This window comes from Schistocerca americana, chromosome 10 (genome assembly GCF_021461395.2).
Source record: "Schistocerca americana isolate TAMUIC-IGC-003095 chromosome 10, iqSchAmer2.1, whole genome shotgun sequence".
In the NCBI taxonomy this organism is placed as follows: domain Eukaryota; kingdom Metazoa; phylum Arthropoda; class Insecta; order Orthoptera; family Acrididae; genus Schistocerca; species Schistocerca americana.
This window is the reverse complement of record NC_060128.1, coordinates 174519018-174545528: the sequence shown is the minus strand read 5'-3', so window position 1 is coordinate 174545528 and position 26511 is coordinate 174519018. Positions and strand designations below refer to the sequence as shown.

Here is a 26511-nt window from a genome sequence, read left to right as displayed (position 1 = left end):
GCGAGCAGCAACGTCGCGATACGATAAACCGCAATCGGGATAGGCTACAATTCGACCTTTATCAAAGTCGGAAACGTGATGGTACGCATTTCTCCTCCTTACACGAGGCATCACAACAACGTTTCACCAGACAACGCCGGTCAACTGCTGTTTGTGTATGAGAAATCGGTTGGAAACTTTCCTCACGTCAGCACATTGTAGGTATCGCCACTAACGCCGACCTTATGTGAATGCTCTGGAAAGCTAATCATTTGCGTATCACAGCATCTTCTTCATGTAGTTTATGTTTCGTGTCTGTAGCACGTCATCTTCGTGGTGTAGCAATTTTAATGGCCAGTAGTGTATTTATCCACCTTCCATTAGGTCGTCATCTCTTTGCATTATTTCTTATTTACTTTGTGTCTTAGTTTGGACAGAAAGTCTCTCAGGAGAATGCTATAATGAATCTGCGATATTAGCCCAGACTAAGCACAGCCCGTTGCACGTGTGCCTCTTTTACCAGATATTTCTGCGGTTGTCAGGGTTTAATCAGTACACAAATCTGAATACCCAGGGTGGACAGTCGAGCGCACCCTAATCTAATCTCCCGTTCATTTCCGAGCCCCGCCTGCACGTTTTATTTTCTCTTTTTCCCCTCCCCTCCTGCCGCAACCCAGATTTAGTCGCCCAGAGAAGTGTGCAACTCTCTGTTAGCTAGTCCATTAAACACCGAGCTCTCGTTCACGACGATTTTCAAAAAAAAGTGGGCGAAACAATATCTGGTGAACAACTGCTAACAATGTTTCCTCACTGTCGAAATAGCGTAAAAAAAAAAAAAAAAAAAAAAAAAAAAGCGTGTACGTACAGGGCTGCGAACGTGGCACACGTGAGGGGACTGCACGACTGATTAACGCGCACCCCAGTTGCTCTTTACCGAATCACATCGCTGCAGTCAGTCAGCATTACACGCATATACCACTCATTTCTGACTGTGCAGACCGTACTGAATCTGAAGCTCTCACGAACGGAAAGCCTTGTACTGTAGTAGGAAGTACGACTACTGACATTTTTCGAAACATTCTGTAATGCGATATATCGATATTTTAAAAAGATATCATTATCGGCCATCAATAAAAAGAATATATGGTATATAATGAATATCTAAGAGCTCAGATGGAAACCCAGTTCTAAGCAAAGAAGGGAAAGCAGAAAGGTGGAAGGAGTATATAGAGGGTCTATACACGGGCGATGTACTTGAGGACAATATTATGGAAATGGAAGAGGATGTAGATGAAGATGAAATGGGAGATATGATACTGCGTGAAGAGTTTGACAGAGCACTGAAAGACCTGAGTCGAAACAAGGCCACCGGAGTAGACAACATTCCATTGGAACTACTGACGGCCTTGGGAGAGCCAGTCCTGACAAAACTCTACCATCTGGTGAGCAAGATGTATGAGACAGGCGAAATACCCTCAGACTTCAAGAAGAATATAATAATTCCAATCCCAAAGAAAGCAGGTGTTGACAGATGTGAAAATTACCGAACAATCAGTTTAATAAGCCACAGCTGCAAAATACTAACACGAATTCTTTACAGACGAATGGAAAAAACTAGTAGAAGCCAACATCGGGGAAGATCAGTTTGGATTCCGTAGAAACACTGGAACACGTGAGGCAATACTGACCTTACGACTTATCTTAGAAGAAAGATTAAGGAAAGGCAAACCTACATTTCTAGCATTTGTAGACTTAGAGAAAGCTTTTGACTATGTTGACTGGAATACTCTCTTTCAAATTCTAAAGGTGGCAGGGGTAAAATACAGGGAGCGAAAGGCTATTTACAATTTGTACAGAAACCAGATGGCAGTTATGAGTCGAGGGACATGAAAGGGAAGCAGTGGTTGGGAAGGGAGTAAGACAGGGTTGTAGCCTCTCCCCGATGTTATTCAATCTGTATATTGAGCAAGCAGTAAAGGAAACAAAAGAAAAATTCGGAGTAGGTATTAAAATCCATGGAGAAGAAATAAAAATTTTGAGGTTCGCCGATGACACTGTAATTCTGTCAGAGACAGCAAAGGACGTGGAAGAGCAGTTTAACGGAATGGATGGTGTCTTGAAGGGAGGATAGAAGATGAACATCAACAAAAGCAAAACGAGGATAATAGAATGTAGTCAAATTAAATCGGGTGATGCTGAGGGAATTAGATTAGGAAATGAGGCACTTAAAGTAGTAAAGGAGTTTTGCTATTTGGGGAGAAAAATAACTGATGGTCGAAGTAGAGAGGATATAAAATGTAGGCTGGCAATGGCAAGGAAAGCGTTTCTGAAGAAGAGAAATTTGTTAACATCGAGTATAGGTTTAAGTGTCAGGAAGTCGTTTCTGAAAGTATTTGTATGGAGTGTAGCCATGTATGGAAGTGAAACATTGACGGTTAATAGTTTGGACAGGAAGAGAATAGAAGCTTTCGAAATGTGGTGCTACAGAAGAATGCTGAAGATTAGATGGGTAGATCACACAACTAATGAGGAGGTACTGAATAGGATTGGGGAGAAAAGGAGTTTGTGGCACAACTTGACCAGAAGAAGGGATCGGTTGGTAGGACATGTTCTGAGGCACCAAGGGATCACCAATTTAGTATTGGAGGGCAGCGTGGGGGGTAAAAATCGTAGAGGGAGACCAAGAGATGAATACACTATGCAAATTCAGAAGGATGTAGGTTGCAGTAGGTACTGGGAGATGAAGAAGCTTGCACAGGATAGAGTAGCATGAAGAGCTGCATCAAACCAGCCTAGGACTGAAGACCACAACAACAACAACAACAATGTCTCCATAGCATTCGATACTATTTCTTCGCATTACTTAAGTTCAGAAGAACATTTCACTAAGCAGGATGCCAACGTTTATTAACAAAAGTGTAATCTTTTCGGGTACAAAACGCAATTTATGACTGACAGAGATCTTTTGCAAGCGAGGACACAACAGGTTATCTTGGACGGTCAGTCGACGACAGATGTAGACTTATTTGAAGCGTGCCCCAGAGATCAATTTTGGTACACTTGCTGTTCACTTTGTATATTAACGGCATAGCAGGTAAAGTTAACAGCAATCTCAGGGGTTTTGCAAACAATGCATTTATCTATTATGAGGCTTCACACATATCCAATCGGATCTTCACAAGCTTCCGAAATGTTGCAAAGATTGGCCTTAAAGTTCGTAAATATACACTATCACACGTCACAAAAAGCAAAACAATAGTACCCTACGACTACAGTATCGATGAGTGAAACCTGGAATCGGTCAGCTCCTATAAATACTTGTGTGCAACATTTTGTTGCGATGTGACGTAGAAGTATCGCTTAGGCCTAGTCGTAGGAAAAATAAAGCAGGTGGCAGACGTCACGTTACTGGGTAGAATTGAAGAGAAATGCAGTCAGTCTAGAAAGAGGTTTGGTTACAAAACACTTGTCCAGTGCAGCCTAGAATATTGATCAATTATCTGGGATCTTACCTGACGCGACTAACAGCGGATATTGAACATATACAGAGAAGGGCAGCACAAATGGTCACAGGTTTATTTGACACACGAAGACAGCGAAAGAACTGAACTGGCAGACGCTTTAAGACAGTACTTTATTTGTGATGATAACGCACCGGTACGCCGTATCGGTACATCAGACAAGAAAAATCAGAATCACAGATTTTGAGATAGAACTTTTGCTGCTTTTTGAAGCGATGTAAAATAAATGCTGTATTCGCACTACTAAAAGGCTTAGAATAGGGTTAAAATAATGTTTTAAGAAGCTTAAATTTTAAAAACAACTCCTGGAAGGTCAGATTACTGGAACCTCTTTTTTCTTATAAATCAAGCATTTGGATCAAATGGTTCAAATGGCTCTGAGCACTATGGGACTCAACTGCTGTGGTCATAAGTCCCCTAGAACTTAGAACTACTTAAACCTAACTAACCTAAGGACATCACACACATCCGTGCCCGAGGCAGGATTCGAACCTGCGACCGTAGCGGTCGTGCGGTTCCAGACTGTAGCGCCTTTAACCGCTCGGCCACTCCGGCCGGCACAACCATTTGTTGAAGATGGAAACGAAGTATCTCTCAGTAGCAGAATTAAGTGAGGAATCTAGTAATACACTAGACCTCTGCGTCTCGCTACGCAGGGACCAGAAATATAAGAATATACTGGTTACAGCGTGGGCGGAGACATATAAACTGCCATCCTTCCTGTGCTCCGTACGTAAATGGAACAGAGGGAAATCCTAGCAATTGGCACAATGGAAACTACCCCCCAGTCATGCAGTTCACACTGGCACGCAGAACATGCAGCTGTGAATGTAGGTATAAAAGAAAGAAAATATGATTTATGAAAACAGTGTCTTCGATCCGGGGTAACAACTGGTCTATTAGCTCATGTATATCGAAGAGCGAGAGAAACTAGTACGCCTGTCTAATATCATGTAGAGCCCCCGCGAGCTCGCAGAAGTGCCGCGACACGACGTGGCGTGGACTGGAGTAAAGTCTGAAGTAATGCTGGAGGGAACTGACACCATGAATCGTCCAGGGTTGTCCATAAATCCGTAAGAGTACGAAGGGGTGGAGATCTCTTCTGAACAGCATGCTGCAAGGTATTCCAGATATGCTCAATAATGTTCATGTCTGGGGAATTTGGTAGCCGGTGGAAGTGTTTCAAATCAGAATAGTGTTCCTGGAGTAACTCTGTAGCAATTCTGGACTTTTGGGGTGTCGCTTTGTCCTTCTGGAACTGTCCGAGTCCGCCGGAATGCGCAATGAACATGAATGGATGCAAGTGATGAGGTACTGCGCGGATCAACGTGTACAGGTATGGAGACAACCTCATGAATTCATGGACCCTGCATGGTCAGCAGGGGACTGTTCAAGTTGGTTGAGGCTCTGTAATGGTGTGGGGGCCCTGATACGTGTAAATACGAATCTGACAGGTGACAAGTACATAAGCATGATCACCTGCATAAGCTCATGCCCACTGTGCGTTCCGACGGGCTTGGACAGTTCCAGCAGAACAATGCTACGCCAAAAACGCCCAGAATTGCTACAGAGTGGCTCTAGGAACACTCTCCTGAGTTTAAACGTTTCCGCTGGCCACCGAACTCCTCAGAGATGAACATTATTGAGCATATCTGGGATGTCTTGCAACGTGCTATTCAGAAGCTCTCTCCACCCTTTCGTACTCTTACGGATTTATGGACAGCCCTGCAGGATTGGCGGTGTCCGTTCCCTCCAACACTGCTGCAGACATTAGTCGAGTCCACGCCATGTCGTGTTGCGGCACTTCTGCGTGGTCACAGGTGCTCTACACGATATTAAGCAAATGTACCAGTTTCTTTGGCTCTTCAGGGTGGATACTAGTTTTAAACTACAACTTCAAATTATAATTGGAACTCTTTGTATGGCACACAAACTGGAAAGTACAAAGTGTAAATTACACTATGAGCAACTTTGTGCCCTCTTGTACATATACAGTCGTTTCGCATAATTTGGATGCACGGAATGAAAAAAAAAAAATGATAAACTGTTTCAAGAGAAAGAGATTTGAGCTGCATAATGTCATCTATTAACTTCATGAACTTACGACCATCGAACAATTTCCTTGCATATTCTATAGGCTGCGTGGTTTGGGGCTTTTTGTACCTGATCCGCGAGTCAGAACTTTTGTATCTGATCCATGTAACAGTTAACTTTAAATTAAAATAAAAAATTACTAACATACCTCATAAGTTTTATATGGAAGCGAAGTTTTTCTATAACGTTTCTTTCTTACCTCTGTTTTGTTCAATGTACGAATTACGCATATATCTTAATGTTTTTTTCCGATTTTTCTGTATTGGACACGTCGTATTTAAGTTAAACGGCATATTAAACCGCACGAAGACTGCTCCGAACTGTGTCTTCTCACTGTCAACCGATCGTGTAGGACTGTTTTACGGTTACTACTGGGAAAGATCTACATGAAGTGTTCGCCCGATATAATCAGGAGTAATTTTGTTTCTGCCTGTAATTGCTGACAATTAACAGTTCGATGCTATTTCGTATTTGCGTGAGGCATTCCGTGCCCTTCATCTATACCACACCCATTTGTTCTGACAAAATAAATCGTGGTGAAGGGTTGTTCAGTTTGCTTCACTGTGGTTGCGGTGTCGCCTCTCTACGGAATTCTATGTCTTTGGTTAGCACTGGTGTTTAGGACTGTTGCGTTGGCAGCACGCCACCTCAGTGCACGTATTCAGGTCTGTTAGGTTGGCAGCGCTCGCTCTTACCTGTTGCGCCGGCTGCCCGCGGCACACCTGCAGCAGCGCCAGGAGCAGCGACATCAGCGCCACGGTGCGGACGCGCATCGCACTAGACTGAAACAGATGAAGGTCCACATTACTCGTCAGCTTCCCGTTTCTACACAGCTGTAGCATATCGCACACCCAAATCAGCTACAGTCGCTTCCCATAATCAACAGCAATCTGCAGGCACAAACACCCCAGAAAAATTCGAAATGAACATCTTATGGAATTACATGTTCCTTGAGACATGACTCTCAACCTTACCTTCGATAAGGAAAGAAGCTGCAGCAATGAATTAAACTTTGTGCCACAGCTGTGACTTGAACCTGGGTCTCGCGCTTACTAGGCAGATGAGCTAACCACCACATATCCGACACCACAGATGCATGGACCACGCTAGTAGAATGCCTTCCCTAACACAAACTTGAATTCGCGTCTTTGGCACATTTTCCCCTCCTTAAATCGTCAATGTAGGATGAAGGTGTGTACTGAAGTTTGTGTTAGAGAGGGCGTTTGACCTGCATAGTCCATGCAGCTGCGGTATCCACAATGCTACGGCGATGTAATGGCTAGCACATCCGTCTAGGAACTAGGAGACCTGAAGGTTCAAGACCCAGCCATAGCACAAATTTTAATTAATTGCTTCAGATTCTGTCCTTATCTAGACATCTTAGTTTTTCCCAACTCGTTCCAGATTATGTATTGGCTCATCAGTTAACAAAATGTTTCATATTCAGAAGAGTATTTCTACCCGAAAGCTACTGCATTTACTTTTCTCGTAGATCACTTCTTGTTGACTGGTTTGGAAACATCTATTTTTGGTGGACGCCATGGTATGTTTAGTGCAGTCATTAGTATATCACCAACAGTCAGCCATAAATTAGTTACCAGGCCAAATTTGTTACAAACATGGGTGTACATGATTTGTGCATGGTTTTCACCTGGGCTATCCCCAGAGCTAAGAGTTCAACATGTGTTTTTGGATGCTGTTAACATAAGGTGGTGTGCACTTAAAAATGAGATTATATACAGAGTCCGCCAGAAAAATGTATACACATTTTCAGGAACGAAAAGTATTACTTATGTGTTTATTTTACATTTAATAATGGATCAGACATGTTGTACAACATTCATTTAATCATATGGTTACTTTAAACGTTCTAAAAGTTCACCGCTGGCGGTTAGACACACAACAGAACGACCAGCGGTCGCCGCAACTACGCCAGTCAATGTTACAGTGGAGATTGCTGCACTTGTCGCTGTAATCTCCTGGCGAAGTTCCTCCAGCGTACGTGGCTTACGTCAATAGACGTTATCTTTCACAGTGTCCGCCCCAGTAGCTGAGTGGTCAGCGTGACGGATTGCCGTCCTCTGGACCCGGGTTCGATTCCCGGCTGGGTCGGAGATTTTCTCCGCTCAGGGACTGGGTGTTGTGTTGTGTTCATCATCATTTCATCCCCATCCGGCGTGCAGGTCGCCCAATGTGGCGCCGAATGTAATAAGACCTGCGATATGGCGGCCGGACCTGCCCCGCGAGGGGCCTCCCGGCCAATGACGCCAAACGCTCATTTCCATCTTTCACAGTTCTCCACAATAAAAGTCCACAGTTGTTAGATCTGGCGACCGTGGAGGGAACTCAATTGGCTCTCTTCGCCCTGGACAATTGTCATTCAGGAAAGCTCGTATGGCTAGGTGGTAGTGTGATGGCGCCCCGTCCTGTTGGTGGAAGACCTCATCAAATCCATGAAGCGAACGTATACCTGGAAAAATTGATGTGCGTAACATTTCCAGGTACACTTCTCCAGTGACAGAAGCATCGAAGAAAAAGGGTCCTACTAAGCCCCTAGAGGACAGTCCACACCACACATGAACTCCTGGTAGACTGACCGCTTTCTCCAGATAAACATGCGGATTTTCCGGCGCCCAGTACATACTGCTATGCCGATTCACGGTTACATTAATTTTTAATTGTGCCTCGTCACTCCACACTACCTTCGTCACAAATTGTCCGTCATCAGTTACCGTTTGCTGATACCATTCGCGAAACTGCATTCGGCGATCAGGGTCGCGTGCAGAGAACGTAGAATGTAAACTTTCCACTTTGCAGCTTTCAGAATTCTTCGTACACTTGTACTGCTAACCCACACTTCACGTCAACATTGCGTAGCAGACTTCTGTCGAGAATTAAGAAAAGTTTAGAACACGAGAGCCAACGAAGCAGGACTTTTATCTGTACGCTGTCTTCCTAATCTTCCTTTGTGAATATCACAAATCGTTTCACGCAATTCAAACTTGTCAATGATGCGTATAATTATTAGACGGGTCGGCGATTCTGTTTCAAACTCCCGCCTCCACTAACGTTGCACAACGGCATTATCAAACCTGAAAAACCACTGCACAATACATTTTCGTTGCTCGAATGTCAAGTGTGCTCCAGCCATCTTGTTTTCTCAATACCGAGATGAAGGTAGTAACACCTGTTGATCCAAAGACCATACTGCAACACTCCCGTAACTCAAATCATACGACAATATACACTCCTGGAAATGGAAAAAAGAACACATTGACACCGGTGTGTCAGACCCAACATACTTGCTCCGGACACTGCGAGAGGGCTGTACAAGCAATGATCACACGCACGGCACAGCGGACACACCAGGAACCGCGGTGTTGGCCGTCCAACGGCGCTAGCTGCGCAGCATTTGTGCACCGCCGCCGTCAGTGTCAGCCAGTTTGCCGTGGCATACGGAGCTGCATCGCAGTCTTTAACACTGGCAGCATGCCGCGACAGCGTGGACGTCAACCGTATGTGCAGTTGACGGACTTTGAGCGAGGGCGTATAGTGGGCATGCGGGAGGCCGGGTGGACGTACCGCCGAATTGCTCAACACGTAGGGCGTGAGGTCTCCACAGTACTTCGATGTTGTCGCCAGTGGTCGGCGGAAGGTGCACGTGCCCGTCGACCTGGGACCGGACCGCAGCGACGCACGGATGCACGCCAAGACCGTAGGATCCTACGCAGTGCCGTAGGGGACCGCACCGCCACTTCCCAGCAAATTAGGGACACTGTTGCTCCTGGGGTATCGGCGAGGACCATTCGCAACCGTCTCCATGAAGCTGGGCTACGGTCCCGCACACCGTTAGGCCGTCTTCCGCTCACGCCCCAACATCGTGCAGCCCGCCTCCAGTGGTGTCGCGACAGGCGTGAATGGAGGGACGAATGGAGACGTGTCGTCTTCAGCGATGAGAGTCGCTTCTGCCTTGGTGCCAATAATGGTCGTATGCGTGTTTGGCGCCGTGCAGGTGAGCGCCACAATCAGGACTGCATACGACCGAGGCACACAGGGCCAACACCCGGCGTCATGGTGTGGGGAGCGATCTCCTACACTGACCGTACACCACTGGTGATCGTCGAGGGGACACTGAATAGTGCACGGTACATCCAAACCGTCATCGAACCCATCGTTCTACCATTCCTAGACCGGCAAGGGAACTTGCTGTTCCAACAGGACAATGCACGTCCGCATGTATCCCGTGCCACCCAACGTGCTCTAGAAGGTGTAAGTCAACTACCCTGGCCAGCAAGATCTCCGGATCTGTCCCCCATTGAGCATGTTTGGGACTGGATGAAGCGTCGTCTCACGCGGTCTGCACGTCCAGCACGAACGCTGGTCCAACTGAGGCGCCAGGTGGAAATGGCATGGCAAGCCGTTCCACAGGACTACATCCAGCATCTCTACGATCGTCTCCATGGGAGAATAGCAGCCTGCATTGCTGCGAAAGGTGGATATACACTGTACTAGTGCCGACATTGTGCATGCTCTGTTGCCTGTGTCTATGTGCCTGTGGTTCTGTCAGTGTGATCATGTGATGTATCTGACCCCAGGAATGTGTCAATAAAGTTTCCCCTTCCTGGGACAATGAATTCACGGTGTTCTTATTTCAATTTCCAGGAGTGTAGATATCTCGATAGAGCCTGACAAAAAATGTATACATTTTTCTTGTGGATTCTGTATTTGGAAATTAGTATCTGTCCTCTGAAGATTGGCTGTGCACCCGTCATCCACAGCAAAGTTATACTGCAATTCGAGTCCCTCTGAATAACACCCTGGACAGGCAGGCTAAGTCTTTAGCGTTTTGCCGGTGCCAATGGCTCTGCTTCTACCGTCAGGAAGAAAGAATCTTCAACCTTCCCTGTTCTTCAGATTGTCAATTTTGTTCACTACTGAATTTGCTAGTCTTCATCTGTAACCCAAGACAGGGGTCCACTTTTGTGTCCCATCATCTGCAGCCAGAAAAACTCAGACTTTCTTGAAGTTGTGTGATCGTTAGATTGTGAGGATCGACGATTCGTATCATACATACTCAGTCGCCAGTGTGCAAGCATAGAAATTAAATCGAGGCACATGAAAAAAGCTGATCATCGCTCGATCAATAGATCGAGGATGTGTAAGAATTTCTTGCGGCTGTAATCCAAAATGATGATTATTCAGAATATGCCTAGATTAAAAACTGAATAGAAGGTTGTAATTCTGTAAGTCAGATGATAATATTGAAGTGTGAAATTAGAATCAGATTCGCCTAGCCTATGGGCATAAAGAGTGACACACGTCTTTAATTACATGTTTTAAGTTATTTATTTTAATTGAAATACAGTATTTTGTGGGGGAATGTATTTGTCAGAGTCGTGATGTTTTGACGTCCTGCTTTCATCCAGTGACTTTTCTAAAATCGTCTAAAATCAAGTGACCTGGTGCTTTCGTGTCAGGTCTGGAAGTATTCCCACACAGTTGGGTAGCGCACTGGTTGGCACACTGGGTTAACAGTCGGGAGGACGACGGTTCAAACCCGCATCTGACCACCCAGATTCAGGTTTTCAGTGACTTCCCTAAATTGCGCCACGCAAATGTCAGGATTATTGAGTTCAAAGGCCTCGGCCGATTTCCTTCCCCAGAGATGACTCGATCTGAGCATGTACTCTATCTCTAGTTGGCCTCGCTGTCGACAGCACATTAAACCCAATCTGCCTTCCAACATTTTGGAAGTATTTTCTTATGAAGAGTGCTGTCTAGTGCACGGGTTCCTAACATTTCCTCTGACGGAACTCTCTGAGAATCCTGGTACAATGATGGGACACTTGTTTATTTTAAAGGTTAATAAAACTGAAAAAGTGAGAAATACGTGTTTCATTCCATGATTAATTTTCAATTTATTGTATTTAATCGTATGGTGATTTTATACAATATACAGTTGATATAAGGCATGTGATCTTATACAATATACATATGATATAAGACAAGATTAAACCTTAAAGTCCGTCTTTTTCAACCAGTTAATTAAGCTGGGTGTGAGAGTGAACACGTCGTCGGGAATTCCAGGGTGTGAATGAAGTGGACAGCGTTGGACTAAATGTTCAATTGTCTGCTCTGTGAACTGATCCAGCCCCATTTGTACCTAAAATAGCTACAAGAACCATCTCCAGTCCTTAACCTGTTGATGCGGCACCAGAGTTTCCTCGGTAGGTCACAACCTTTTGGCTCCTTTGTGGGATCAAGGTGATGGACTCTTGTTCCCAACGTTTTTGTTCACCATTCATGTTTCCAGCTTTCATTTAGATCAAAACCATCCGCGATGAGTTGTCCTGCAGTAACACTTGCTGGGCTTCTTGATCGCAATCGTTGCTGTGGCGGATGACAGAATTCCTGGCGCAGTGGTAGAGAGGGTGATGCAGAGATTTTCTTGGTCTCCCTCAGTAGAGCTTGTTTCCGCCTTAAGTGAGGTGGAGGTTGTGACTCAGCACAGGTAACCAGTGGCACGGGATTGATTTGATGGAACCAGTAATACAGCGCATTGTGTCGTTATGTTTTGTGTCTACCTTCTTCACATGTACACTTTCCAACCAGACAGGTGCACAGTACTCGGCAGCAGAGTACACAAGACTGATGGCAGTTAAACGCAGACAGTTGGCAGAGGTTCTACAGGTTGTACCACTGAGCTTATGTAGTACGTTGTACCTTGCAGCAACTTTATGAGGAAGCTTGGTTGTAAGTAGGTTGTTTATGTTTTCTCTATGTAAGTAGGCTGTTTATGTTTTCTCTATGTAAGTAGGCTGTTTATGTTTTCTTATTGGCAACGTTACGTAGCGCTCAATATGAAAATCACTGGCTGTGCTGTGTGCAGTCTGTGGCTGCTTTGCATTGTTGTAATACTCGCCATTGTAGTGTTAGGCAGCTGGCTGTGAACAGCGCGTAACGTTGCGCAGTTGGAGGTGAGCTGCCAGCAGTGGTGGATGTGAGGAGAGAGATGGCGGAGTTTTCAAATTTTTCATGAACTGCTATATTTATATGTGATGATATCAAGGTAAATACATTGTTTGTTCTCTATTAATATCTTTCATTTGCTAACTATCCCTATCAGTAGTTAGTGCCTTTAGTAGTTTGAATCTTTTATTTAGCTGGCAGTAGTGGCGCTCGCTGTATTGCAGTAGCTTGAGCAGCGAAGATTTTTGTGAGGTAAGTGATTTGTGAAAGGTATAGGTTAATGTTAGTCAGGGCCCATTCTTTTGTACGAATTATTGAAAGTCAGATTGCGTTGCGCTAACAAAATATTGTGTGTCAGTTTAAGGACAGTCATGTATAATTGTTCTAAGGGGACGTTTCATATGTCGACCCTTAGCCGAGGATACCTCACTGGAATCTTCTGATTTTTTCTTGTAGTTTGTGTATTTAGTGTAGCTTTTGTTTATTGCTAGCGCGTAATTGTAGAGAGAATCTCCTTTGTAGTTGTAGTTTTTCATTGTTGTAGAGTAAAACAGTTGTGGCATGCATGTAGATTTGCACCAAGTATTTCGCAGCTGCAATTAACTAGACATTATTTCCATTGCTACGTTATTTTATTTTGCTCTTCAAATTGTGTTTTTCTGTGTTGTCGTGTGAAATACTGTGACAATAATGGCGTGTGAAAAACGTAATACTAAGCTCCAAAGTAAACTGAGAAATGACAGTGAAAATGAAAGCAGTATGTTAGCGCCACCGAGTAATGAATTAACTGATGTTCAAAGTAGTAATTTGGTAATTGTGCATAGGGAAATGGAGCGGGCGGCAAACAATGGCGTGGACAGTGAAACAATTAGTGAAGAGGGAAGCATTATCGATCGATCGGTCGGCAATAGCTCGCCTCAGGAAGCCGAAATGACACGACACGATTTCGCAAATACTGTAGATTCAGGTTTTGGATCCTCACCGTTTTCTCAAATAAGTCAAGACACATTTTCTGCTTGTCAAAATGTGAATGTTTCCGGTGCAAATTCACAGCCGAAAAGCACTGAGGAACATATTTCAGACACCAATGCATTGTTATTACAATTAATACAACAAATGGGACAAACACAGCAAAAGCTTCAAAAGTTAGACACAATGGAACAGAATCAGAGACAAACACAGCAAAAGCTTCAAAAGTTAGACACAGTGGAACAAAATCTTAAAAAGTTAGACACAGTGGAACAAAATCTTAAACAGTTAGACACAATGGAAAAAAATCTTCAAAAGTTAGACACTACACTTGAACAAACACGTGTAGATTTAACCACTGAGTTACATAACATCGAATCGAAATGTCAAAAGGTCTGTAATGACGTAAAAACTCAAATTTGTGAGCATTTTCAACCTATTTTTTCGCGGCATGAAAATGCATTACGGAATCACGAAGCAGCCATAAAAGAACTGCAAACTATTGTTCATGAAAATCATGAGACCTTGCAAGCTAAATTTGACTCAGTTGCATCTACCGATTCGGTTACGCAACTTGCAAAAACTCAGGAAAACTTAAAGGACACAGTAGATACTCTGAAACTTGGTTCAGAAAAACACACTGAGGAAATAAGTACACTATCGGATAAAGTAGCCGAACTTTCAGATCAGTTCACTAACTTATCTACAAAGGTAGATGATGATCTGAATGACACAACACCTGTAGCCTTCACTGACACAGAAGAGTATGAACAAATTAGGAAATTCAAACAAAATCAGAATCAAATTAATACGCAACACCAAAGAGAAATCCGGGAAGTACAAGATCAGCTGACACAGGTAATACAAGAATTACGTATTTCAGATGACACTCGCGCCCCAACACGGGAAGAGGGACTTAGAAATACGGAAAAGACGCAAAATAATAACACAGGGCATTTCGGAAGTTATGAAAGAAACTGGCAATGTGCACCGAATTTCGAGATGGAACGGCCGACACGACCTAACAATGACCGATATGCGACTCGCCGACATGATGATTTTGACTATAAGCTGTTCATTACTACACGTAAATTCAAAACATTTAAGAATTCTGCCAACGACATTCATCCACAAGCATGGCTCCATCAATTCTCTCATTGTTTTCCTCCCAACTGGTCATTGGAGCACAGATTAGAATTTATGTGTGGCTACTTGGAGAATGAACCAGCCGTAAGAATGCGATCGGTAATTCACGATTGCCACAGTGAAGGAGAATTTTACCATGCCTTCCTCTCAGCATATTGGTCTCAAGCCACACAAGACCGCGTAAAACATAACATCATAATGATGAAACATTTCGAACAATCTGAATTTTCCAGTCTTGTCAAATATTTTGAAGACATGTTGCACAAGAATCAGTACCTGTCAAACCCATACAGCCCCTCAGAACTCATCCGCATTTGCTTAATCAAACTGCCCGAACATTTGAGACATATTATTTTAGCAGGACGTTGCAAAGACGACATTGAAGCTTTTCAGGGACTGTTACAAGAACTAGAAATTGACACTGATAATCGCGGAACGCGAAAACAAGGACACAACAATTACATGTCACATCCGTCACAATTCCGTGACGACAGAAACGATAACCGGACACGACTGGTCTATTCTTACAACGCAAATCGTGACCAAAATAGACACCACCCGTACGACAACCGTTGGCAGAGTAGTAATAATTACAGGGAAAGATCACCTCTCCGCGGTAGTGACTATCACAGAGACAATCAGAGAAACAGACAATATGGGAACCAAAATAATTATTATCAAGGGAGACAGAATAACTTCAGACGGAACAGTTCAGCGCGCAGTTACGATTCAGGGAGAAATTCTCCACCATGTGACCGACAAGAAAGAAACTATGGAATCTACCGACATGACGACAGACGATATGATCGTAACGACAGACCTGAATTGCATCAGAACTGGCGGGATTCAAACAGAGCAGGGCCCTCTCGTCACGGTGAATTTGTAGAAGTTAGGTCTCCAAACCCCAATAACGACGCGCGCCAACAAAGAGACAATAGGCAATGACTCACACCGCTAGCAGCCACAAAACGTTCTTATGACACTAACGACGCAGCTGCCGTAGCTAGTAATTACGTAAAAATGGAAGATATTAGGGACATCTTACTCCAAGAACACGACGTAAAACATAACAACGTTGCATATCCTGTGATTTGCATTACAGTAAATGACGTAAAATTTACGGCAGTACTTGACTCTGGCAGTCCCATTTCAGTAATCAGTGAAACAGCCTTTAGCAAATGCAACAAATCGAACGATTGCCCCACACTTCCGTTACGTAAGATTAAATTACAAGGTGCAATCTTTGGAAAAAGTGTAGATGTACGCCAACAAACCAACCTAGAATTCTTTTGTCAAAGCCACAGCTTCTCTACGAACTTCCTTATTGTTCCATTATTGTCGACGGAAATTATACTGGGAGTAGACTTTTTGAATGAATACAAAGCAATCTTAAACTTTCACGATGCTGAAATAACTTTAGAAAAAGAAGGTAAGTCAATAGCTTTGAAATTTGAAGATTGGCTCTCAAACCATGATGAGGAAATTAATCGGCTTTACGTTCTGTTAGACAACAGTTCGGAATTTTCTACGGAACTAGACACTAACAATCACTCTGCAAGTACTGACAGGGATGATATCGACGGCGCATTTGACATTAATAAGTTAATTCAGAATAAAATTCAAACAATTGAGAATTGTAATGACACTGATAGGCAGGACCTTTTTGAGATTTTACAAGCACATTCCACAGTTTTTACTCATAAAACAGGAACAATCAAGGGATTTCAATACCAATTTCGTGTTCGTGAGCATACTAAATTTTGTGTTAGACCATATGTAATTCCAGCACATTATAGGGACCGTGTTAGAACAGAAATACAATCTATGCTTGACGAGGGCATTATTGAGCCTGCAGTAAGCTCATACAACAATCCATTACATGTTGTTGAAAAGAAAAGTGGATCGATTAGACTTGTCTTAGATTCGAGACAAATCAATACTATCATTATTCCTGAAACAGACAGGCCGCAGATGATGGAAGAACTTCTTCAAAATTTTAATGGTGTAAAAGTGTTGTCTTCCATTGATCTCAGATCCAGCTTTTATCAGATCGAACTTCATCCAGAATGCAGAAAATACACAGCTTTCCTTTGTTTCGGCGTTTGTTATCAGTTTCGGAAACTTCCCTTTGGTTTGAACATTTCTTCAGCAGCATTTATTCGCGGGCTAAATTCCATATTACCTGAGTTCTTAAAACGTCACATCACCTTATATGTGGACGATATTCTAATAGCGGAAGCTTCATGGGAACAACATAATCGCATCCTCAACAGTTTGTTACGTATTTTTGCAGAATCTGGAATTACAGTTAACTTGGAAAAGTCTGAATTCGGTAGGACAAAGGTGAAGTTTTTGGGACATATTATTTCTTCTGAAGGGATTCAGCCGGATCCTGAAAAGTTAGAAGCAATCAGAGCCATTCCAGTTCCATCCACAAAAAGACAAGTCCGCAGTTTTCTAGGTCTCGTAAATTTTTACCGTCGTTTTCTGAATATGCAAATTCTTGTTACACCAAAACTTTGTTCTCTCACTGGAAAAAATACTATTTGGAACTGGGACGAACAAGCACAATTGGAATTCAATTCTTTGAAAGAAGCGTTACTTCACGCGCCAATCTTAGCTCATCCAGATCTGTCACAAGATTTCTGCCTTAGCACGGATTCTTCTAAAGTCGGTCTTGGTGCCCATTTATTTCAAGAAGCCATAGAAAATGACACTACCGTTCAGAAAACCATTGCTTTTGCTAGCCGAGTGCTAACAAAATCTGAAAAAAATTATTCCGCTATCGTTTGGGCATTTAACAAATTCCGTTTCTTTCTTTCTGGTAAGCACGTAAAAGTATACAGTGATCATCGTGCATTACAATTTCTTATGTCTTCAAAATTAAATCATGACAGGTTAAAACGTTGGGCATTGTTTCTGCAAGAATTCCGCTTCACAATAGTCTACATTCCCGGCAAGGAGAACATTGTTGCGGACGCACTGTCACGCGCACCGGCTGGGCTTGAGAAAAGTACCACAGAAGGCAACCTCGAGAAAAATTTCAGTATTCTTTACATTCAGAAAGTCGCCTTTGAAAACTTCATCACCACATCTTTAAAGGACATTGCTCATGAACAAGATAAAGATCCGATTTGGAAAGACATCAAGAGCAAATGGCATGAAAAGACACACACACAGATTCGGCATTATTACCTGGTTAGAAACAACATACTCTTCAAACGCTGCACTGTTGATGACAAGCTATGGGTACTTTGCATTCCAGACGATTTTGTTAATAAGCTCATTTGGTACATTCATTTCAGCTACGCACATTTTGGCCCACGAAAATGTTATCATATTCTTCGAACGACTTGTTATTTTAACAATATGGAAAAGCGAATTCGAAGAGTCTTGTCTATTTGTAAACTTTGTCAAAAGGCGAAACCGTCTACTATCTCACATCGTGCTCCGTTGTTTCCTATTATTCCTTCTAAATTAAAAGAATTTGCTGCTGTTGATCTTTTGGGTCCCCTTGTCAGAACATCGAATGGATTTTCGTACGTTCTAGTCGCTGTTGAACTTACTTCAAAATTTGTTTCTTTCACACCGTTACGTAAAGCCACTGGACGGTCTGTATCCAACGCCTTTGTTAAAAATTTCTTACGTGAAGTTGGACACGTTAGTAAAGTCATTTCAGATAACGGACCGCAATTCAGATCTGCTGTTTGGTCACGCATGCTTCGCAACCATAAAATCAAACCTGTTTTTATTTCATTGTACTCACCACATTGTAACCCGTCTGAACGGATTATGAAAGAAATCAATAAGCTTTGCAGACTTTATTGTCACAGAAAGCATCAGCATTGGGACAGATATTTACACTTATTTCAGAACGTGCTGAATGAAATGCCTCACGATTCCACTGCTTTACCACCTACTCTTGTACTGAAGAATGAAGAACCACCGAACAGAATCAGAGAGCTTGTACCTTTCCCGAATACACGTAAACTTCGACACAAAGACATAATTGATTTGGCTCTTAAAAATATAAAATCTGCAGCAGACAAAAGGAGAAAACTACACGGTAAAGCAAATGCAAAGAAATTGTATATTGGTCAGAAAGTTCTCATTAAAGCTCATTCATTGTCACATAAGAAGAAACACTTGAGTCACAAATTCTTTCTAGTTTACAATGGACCTTACAGAATCCGACGTATACCACATGATAATTGCGTTGAAGTTGAAACTCTGCGTACTAGGAAGAGTAAAGGTTTACACCACATTTCTCATGTAAAACCATTTATTGACAGATAATCTGCCTTTTAACTTTGTCTTTGCCATAAAACGTTTCACTTCACGTTACTAGTATGCTTTAGAAACTGTTACCATGCAACAATGTTTGAAGTTAAATATCCAATCAAGAACCAAGAGAACTTATTTAAACAGAAATGACGAATGCATTGTTATAGTGAACAGACGTCACAGTGTTATTGTGTGTGTACATTCTTGCTTGTTTGTTGCACGATTACGTAACGACTATAAGGCTCACATACTTAGAACATTTACCAGTACTGCTAATGAGATTTTAATGCAACATTTTGGTTACCTGAAAATACATTCTGTATTTAAAGTGCTTTCTGAGAGATACCAGATGACACAGAGGTTAGTTTATGTGACAGCTACACGATTTTTATCACGACGCTACTAATGAGTGACAATTTACAATGTTGCTTTTGCGGTGTATCTGTTTTATATCTGCACAGTTTTCTGAATTCTTCTGGAAAGAAAAACATGTTTTAGTAGTAACTTTTGTGGTATAGCAACAATGAGACAGCTTTTTCGTGGCACAACAATACGTTACTGTACAGTACTTTGTTCATCACGCCAATAAGCATAATAACTACGACATCTATACGCAAAGCATTTCACTTTTGTTTATCATGAGGTAAGTACATTGGCTTCTGCAGAACTTAGCTTTCGGAGGAAAATAACTACGACACTTTCACAGAGATTATCTTACAACAAGATGCACATTTAGGGCTACAGGACACGCATTTGAGTGATTAATTTTGTACTTTAAAAATTTATTTTTTAAGATATTTGAAGTACAATGATACGAAGTTTTTCCATGATACATTTCATTCCATTGCTGTAATCTGTAACACCTGAGGGTATAATTACATTAATCCTCAGGGGGGTACACGTCTACTTTGTGTACCATGTGTGTGGCAACCACAAGGAACCCTAGCTAATATGGTATTTGCTTATACAACTTTACACATCGGTACCATATTTCTCTAACACACAAATTACACAGCTATCTGATCATTTAACTGAGAGATAAACATTTTTTTATTACATCAGTGACAGATGTTTACGCAATTACACAGTTGGATAACTTCACACTTATGAAATTGTATTTTGTCTGTACTTTGTAAACTGTTCATATGTTTTTGGAACCATTGTGATACTATGAGAGCTTTGAATGATGTATTTGGTATGGATTCATGATTTTTAAAGTACGTTGAGGCAGATGACACTTTTGACATGAGCAGAGAATTTTTTTAATTATTGGAGGAAGCTACGACGATTTTGAGATTTGACCGAGGTGTTATGATGTTATTTTTACGACGACGATGTGTATTATGCTGCTGAGGTATGTTTACGATTAATAGGCTGAGGCTATATGAGTTATTTGATTATGCTTCATATTTATAATGACGAAATATTGACGAGTGTGGATGGATACGTATATGTGTAATGAGGTAAGGAGTAATGAATAGTGGGTAGGGACTCTTGACTTGTGAAAAAGGATGTTGGAAACCAAGAATCGTACTTTAAGAGTTATGACATGTGTGAATTATGTGTGAATGTATCACAATGCCACTGAACATTTTTTGGACACTTATATTTATAGGATTTTGTTTCTACAGATTTGCAACGCTAATTCTTGACCTGTGAAATATTTTTATGTGAGGCTGTCACTGTAGCGGTAAATATTTCCGTAAGAAAGTTAAGTGACCACCTGCACGTAATGCGTCGCGGGCACCTAGCTGTGTCAGACGCCTGGAGAAAAAGCCATTATTGCGAGCCCTTTTCAGCGGAACAGGTAGAAAAAAAAAGGGGACGTGGGACGTGTCAAACACCTGGAGAACAAGCCATTAGGGTGTGCCTTTCATCGCTAATGCGACACCCTCGTTACTTGAAAACATATGATTACTCGCACTTTGTGCTAATTACTGAAATGCTTATGAATTGATGGGAAATATTCGTACATCTGCACACCTGATTACGACAAGCGTCTTTCTACGAGAGTTGAGAGAATTTCTACTAACTTATGAAATGTCACATGACTATTGAATGATATTTTTATGCTTTGGTTTGCGTAATTGCTTATTTCATTTGATACCTGTTTTTCAGCTGTGTTGCAGCATTGCTTTTATAAAATGAAATGCATTTGCTAATGTGAACACTTTCTGTCAACAGATTTATTAAATAATTATTTTCTGATCCACATTCTTCGAAAAAGGAGCTTTTGGAATGGAGAGAACAATAAGAAGGGACTAATACCAGTAACTGCATTCATAATTTTCTTTTCAAGTACTTGGTAATTTCTTTTGTAGAATAAATTGTGATGCATCACTCTAATGTTAAGATGTGACATAGGTATTAGACATGGCCATTTTAGTGTAATATTTTTTCTGCTTGCGCTATGTCATGTTTAGGTATAAGTTGCTGCTGTTTGCCAGGCATAGTGTTATTGAATTTGACTTTTGCTCATTTATGCTGCTAGCTTTGCCAATTTGCATTTTTTTTGCATTGCTGTTTGTGTTGATTTGTTATGTGATGCTGCATTGCCTCGTCCCTTGGTATATATATCTGAGCTCAGTAGATTTAAGTTAGCTTAAGATGGGGTAGGCTATATGAGAGAACGAGATGTGATGAATTGGAAGAAATGCATTGAGAAGCTATAAGAAAATGGTTTGGCCAAAAAAAAGTATTTTGAAAGAGGATATGAGCAAAAAAGTAGGGTTTAGGGACAACAGGTTTACGTAGGATTTTCTTGGAAATAAATGTTGAGGTAAGAAATGTGTGAACATATAAATACAGAAAGCATGCTTAGATAGAATTTTTGTGGTGGAAACAAAGGATGAAATAAGAGGAAAGATATATGAAGTTTTGTGTTGGACTGCAGTACCAAATGTTACACTGAAAACGAACCCTGTCCTTTCCTATTGGTGTTATCCCACTATGTGTTTGTGTATCCTTGAGTATTTGTTTTCTTCCTGTCTCTGTGTACTGTTTCATAGAATTTTTTTCTCTTCTAATACTAAGCTATATTCACTATGAGGAGGAATACTGTTATCCTCAAATATAAGTTGCATTAATAATATGTTATTTTCTTTGTAAAGTTGTTTACAATTCTGTTCTGTTTCAATGTTCATGTGTGAAATTAATGTTTCGAAAACTATTCTCATTATTTTATGTATGTACTTATGTCACTATTTTTGTAACACTCATGTATATGTTTATTTCTATTCTTTTGTAAAGCCTGTACTACAAATGTTATCTGTATTATTATGTTTTTAATTATGTATTTTGTACCTTTGTAATTGTATTCTTATGTTATAAAATTGTAATTGTCACCAGTTCATGACATTATTAACTTGTTAGTTACATTTCACTGCACACGTTTCTGTTGGTCATAGTACATGGACAATATGTGAGAAGCAGGAACTGATAGTGTTTGCACGTGTGTTAATAATTCAGCAAGGGACTGGATAACAGCATTGCTGGTTCTAAGGACAATTCCAAAAACTTTGTGAGCGCACAAGTGGTGGTTATGGACTTGCTACATTATTCGCAAGACTCTTCAATGGTGATTGTGCACCTGCACAGTCACAACAGATGGCTGCTGGCTATCTCTACAAGGACTACGGTGGGTCTACATCTTTGATGATCCATCAATATCCTTATTTCTACAAGGACTGCAGTGGGTCTGCACCTCTGATGGCCCACCAAACCCGTAATCTCTACCAGGACTACAGTGGGTCTGCTCTGTGATGACCTACCTACAATATTCTTCAAAACGTCGAATGAACTCTGCTGTGGGTTTGCTCTGTTGTGGCCCATTATCTGTCAACATGTCAAGAGTCAGCACTGTCTTTCCGTTGGAAGGACAACACTACTTCTTCAAGACTGCATGGAAATCCACTACTTCTGTGTGCATTTTCTTCTACTGCTCAGACTTTGAGAAAAACACTACTATTTTACCGTGATGAATGATCAGGACTGTCTTTATGGACTGTGAGAAAATTTTAGCTTTTGACCAACATTGTATCAATAAGTGTGTGCATTTGATTTCTTTGTTATTGTAATTATGAAAAATTTTATCAAATCATTATTGGCCACTGCCCAAAAAAAATTTGTAAAATTTTTTGTGGGGAGCATGGGGGCTATGTAAGTAGGTTGTTTATGTTTTCTCTATGTAAGTAGGCTGTTTATGTTTTCTCTATGTAAGTAGGCTGTTTATGTTTTCTTATTGGCAACGTTACGTAGCGCTCAATATGAAAATCACTGGCTGTGCTGTGTGCAGTCTGTGGCTGCTTTGCATTGTTGTAATACTCGCCATTGTAGTGTTAGGCAGCTGGCTGTGAACAGCGCGTAACGTTGCGCAGTTGGAGGTGAGCTGCCAGCAGTGGTGGATGTGAGGAGAGAGATGGCGGAGTTTTCAAATTTTTCATGAACTGCTATATTTATATGTGATGATATCAAGGTAAATACATTGTTTGTTCTCTATTAATATCTTTCATTTGCTAACTATCCCTATCAGTAGTTAGTGCCTTTAGTAGTTTGAATCTTTTATTTAGCTGGCAGTAGTGGCGCTCGCTGTATTGCAGTAGCTTGAGCAGCGAAGATTTTTGTGAGGTAAGTGATTTGTGAAAGGTATAGGTTAATGTTAGTCAGGGCCCATTCTTTTGTACGAATTATTGAAAGTCAGATTGCGTTGCGCTAACAAAATATTGTGTGTCAGTTTAAGGACAGTCATGTATAATTGTTCTAAGGGGACGTTTCATGGTGATGTGCTCTTTGTAGCTCAGGGTTCTACCTAGAGTGATTCCGAGATATTTTGGGAAAGGATTGTACCTCAACGTTTGTCCACTGAGCAGAACTCTTTGTTTGTAGTTCGCAGTACTATTCGCTAGATGGAAACAATAGACTTCAGTTTTTGATGTGCTTGGGAGCAATCTCCAGGTCTTAAAGAAAGGTAAGATCTTCTACAGATCCAACAACAAAGAAATCATAACATTTTTTAAAAAATAATTAATACCGTCAAAATGTCGAAAAAACCAATGTTGTTAATATTTTTCACGGAGTACCTAGTCACTTCTTGCTATGGGACTCTCAGTTTGGGATACGCTGCTACACAGAACATATTATCTCACAGAGAATAAAAGGTGGTTTCAGAGAGGGAGAGGGAAAGGGATAATAAATATTACATGCACATCTACACGACTCCGTGGTTCACACTTCTTAAGTGCCTCGCAGAGGGTTCGTCAAAGGACCTTCAGACTATTTTTCTGCTGTTCATTTCTCGAACAGCGCTTGGAAAAAATGAACACACAAATCTTTCCGAGTGAGCTCTGATTTTTCTAATTTTATTCCGATGATCATTCTCTCTATGTAGGTGGGTGTCAACAAAATATTTTCGCATTCAGAGTAGAAATTGTAGATTGAAATTTCGTAAAAAGGTCTCGCCCCCAACGAAAAACTCATTTGTCTGAATGATTGCCACCCCAACTCGCTTACCATTTCCGTGACACTCTCTGCCCTAGTTCACGATAATACAAAACGAGCTGCCCTTCTTTGAATTAACTCTCTGTCCTCCGTCAAACATATGTGTCAAGGTTCCAACACTGCGCAGCAATACTGTAGTAGAGGGCGGACAAGCGGAGTGTACTGTGCAACTTTCCAGTCTTTGGGTACGGCGACCGAGTATATATGATTGGTAAGTACGGACACATCATAACATCATACTCTGAAAGGAATCTAATTGGAATACAATCTGGACCGGAAGACTGCTTCTATTAAATGATTTTAGTTCTTTCGCAACGCCGAGGATATCTAGTTCTAAGTTTCAGAAGTTGGCAGTAGCTCTCCATTAGAAATCTGGAACGTTTACTCCGTCTTGTCTGTGAAGGAATTTCGGAAAATCGTATTTCATAACTCCGCTTTAGTGGCAGGATCATCAGTAATATTACACAAACATTTCTAAACTGTAAGTCAAGTTCGAACACTTAAATCACATGATAGCAACGAAGTGAGTAAATACGGATCGAGACCTCTTAGGCAGGCAAACCCAAACATTTTCAGAACAAAAAAAACATACTGAGGTTGCAGCTGTTATAAGTCATTGGCGGCCACTGTAGCTAATGTTGTGGTGCGCCGAATTAAAGTTTATGGCTGCCGAAGTATGATTCTGACTTACTACTTATTTAAACCGAAGTAATTGTGCCATTGGAGTGTTCTGACTAAAAATTCGCAATTTTTCGCAAACACTACTTTTATTAATGTAAGTTACAAGGTTGATGGCTGAACAACAAAAGAAAGGTAACAATGACGGATGCCAGTAAAAGTCTCCTAATTGAGGCCAACAAAAGTTCACTTCTAATTTTCCACGAAGGTTCGTGGTAACATACACAACTAGCGTAAGTCCAATTCAGAGACGAAGACGGAATCTTGAGCAGTCTCAGTCCACGAGGTCGGTATCCGGAGTGAACTGAACTTAGGGGCTATTTCTAGCCCCAAAATATCTGTCTCCAGCCAACCAGATTTCGGCGTAGCAGGCCGTGGCTCGAGCTCCCCATGCAGGATGTAGTGCTCGGAATGTCTGTTCCCATTACCTTGTCTGTAATTAGCTGGTGTTCACCATGGTGCTTTTGGTACGCCTTGAACATAGACAACCCAGTCCTCTGTGGTGTAATATGGGTTGCCGACCCTCAGGGGCTACCTTTGGCTCTGGCATAACACGGAGGCTTTGAAGGAGACCAAACAACATATGTTGTGAGGAACATGATTAAACAGTAACAAAATAACAGAGCGACAAAACACTCTGCTGGCATCAGGAGAAGAGGTATCACAAAAGTCTGCACTACTATAGCAGATGTACACTGACCAGCCAAAGCATTGGTCCAATGCACACCGCGATGTTAGATGTACACTGACCAGCCAAAGCATTGGTCCAATGCACACCGCGATGTTGGATGCCCTCTGGTGGCTATGTGGGCGCGTGACACGGTAACAAAAGTATCTAAGCTGATCTGACACGGTCGGGGATCAACCTAGCGAAGATATGCAAATCGGGAAATCCCTTGAGATAAGCGACTTTGCAAAGGCCAGATTATTATTACGCAGAGCCTATAAACGAGTATCTCCGACTCGGCGAAGCTGGTCGAATGTTCACGTGCTACTGTCGTGAGCATCTACGGAAAGAGGTAGAAGCACAGTGAAATTACCACTAGGCGCTGAATGGTTGGACTCTTCACAGAACATGGGGTTCAGAGCTTGTCTACTCCATAAAGTATAATACATGGTGATCTGTGGAATCACTGCCGAAAGAACACAATGCTGGTGCACGCACAAGTGTTCCGGAGCACACCGTTCATCGTACACTGTTGAACATAGACCTCCATAGGATACCACTCAGTTACGTTTGCAGTGGGCATGGGACCATCAGGATTCAACCGTCGATCAACGAAAACGTGTCGGCTCTCCCACTGAATGAAATTTTAGGGACTTTAGGTCGCTAGTTGTCTCCACAAACGGCGTCATCGAAGTGAACGGCGGCTCG

The 26511-nt window shown here is 41.8% G+C and overlaps 1 protein-coding gene across 1 annotated transcript in view; it reads right to left on the bottom strand.

Moving 5' to 3' along the window:
- LOC124552591 (corticotropin-releasing factor-binding protein) overlaps positions 1–26511 on the bottom strand; it is a 1062428-nt gene that overhangs the window by 824076 nt on the left and 211841 nt on the right. Inside the window, exon 2 of the mRNA XM_047126916.1 lies at positions 6290–6376. Coding sequence (XP_046982872.1) covers positions 6290–6367 — 78 coding nt within the window. The 5' untranslated portion in view covers positions 6368–6376. The remainder of the gene's footprint in view (positions 1–6289; positions 6377–26511) is intronic.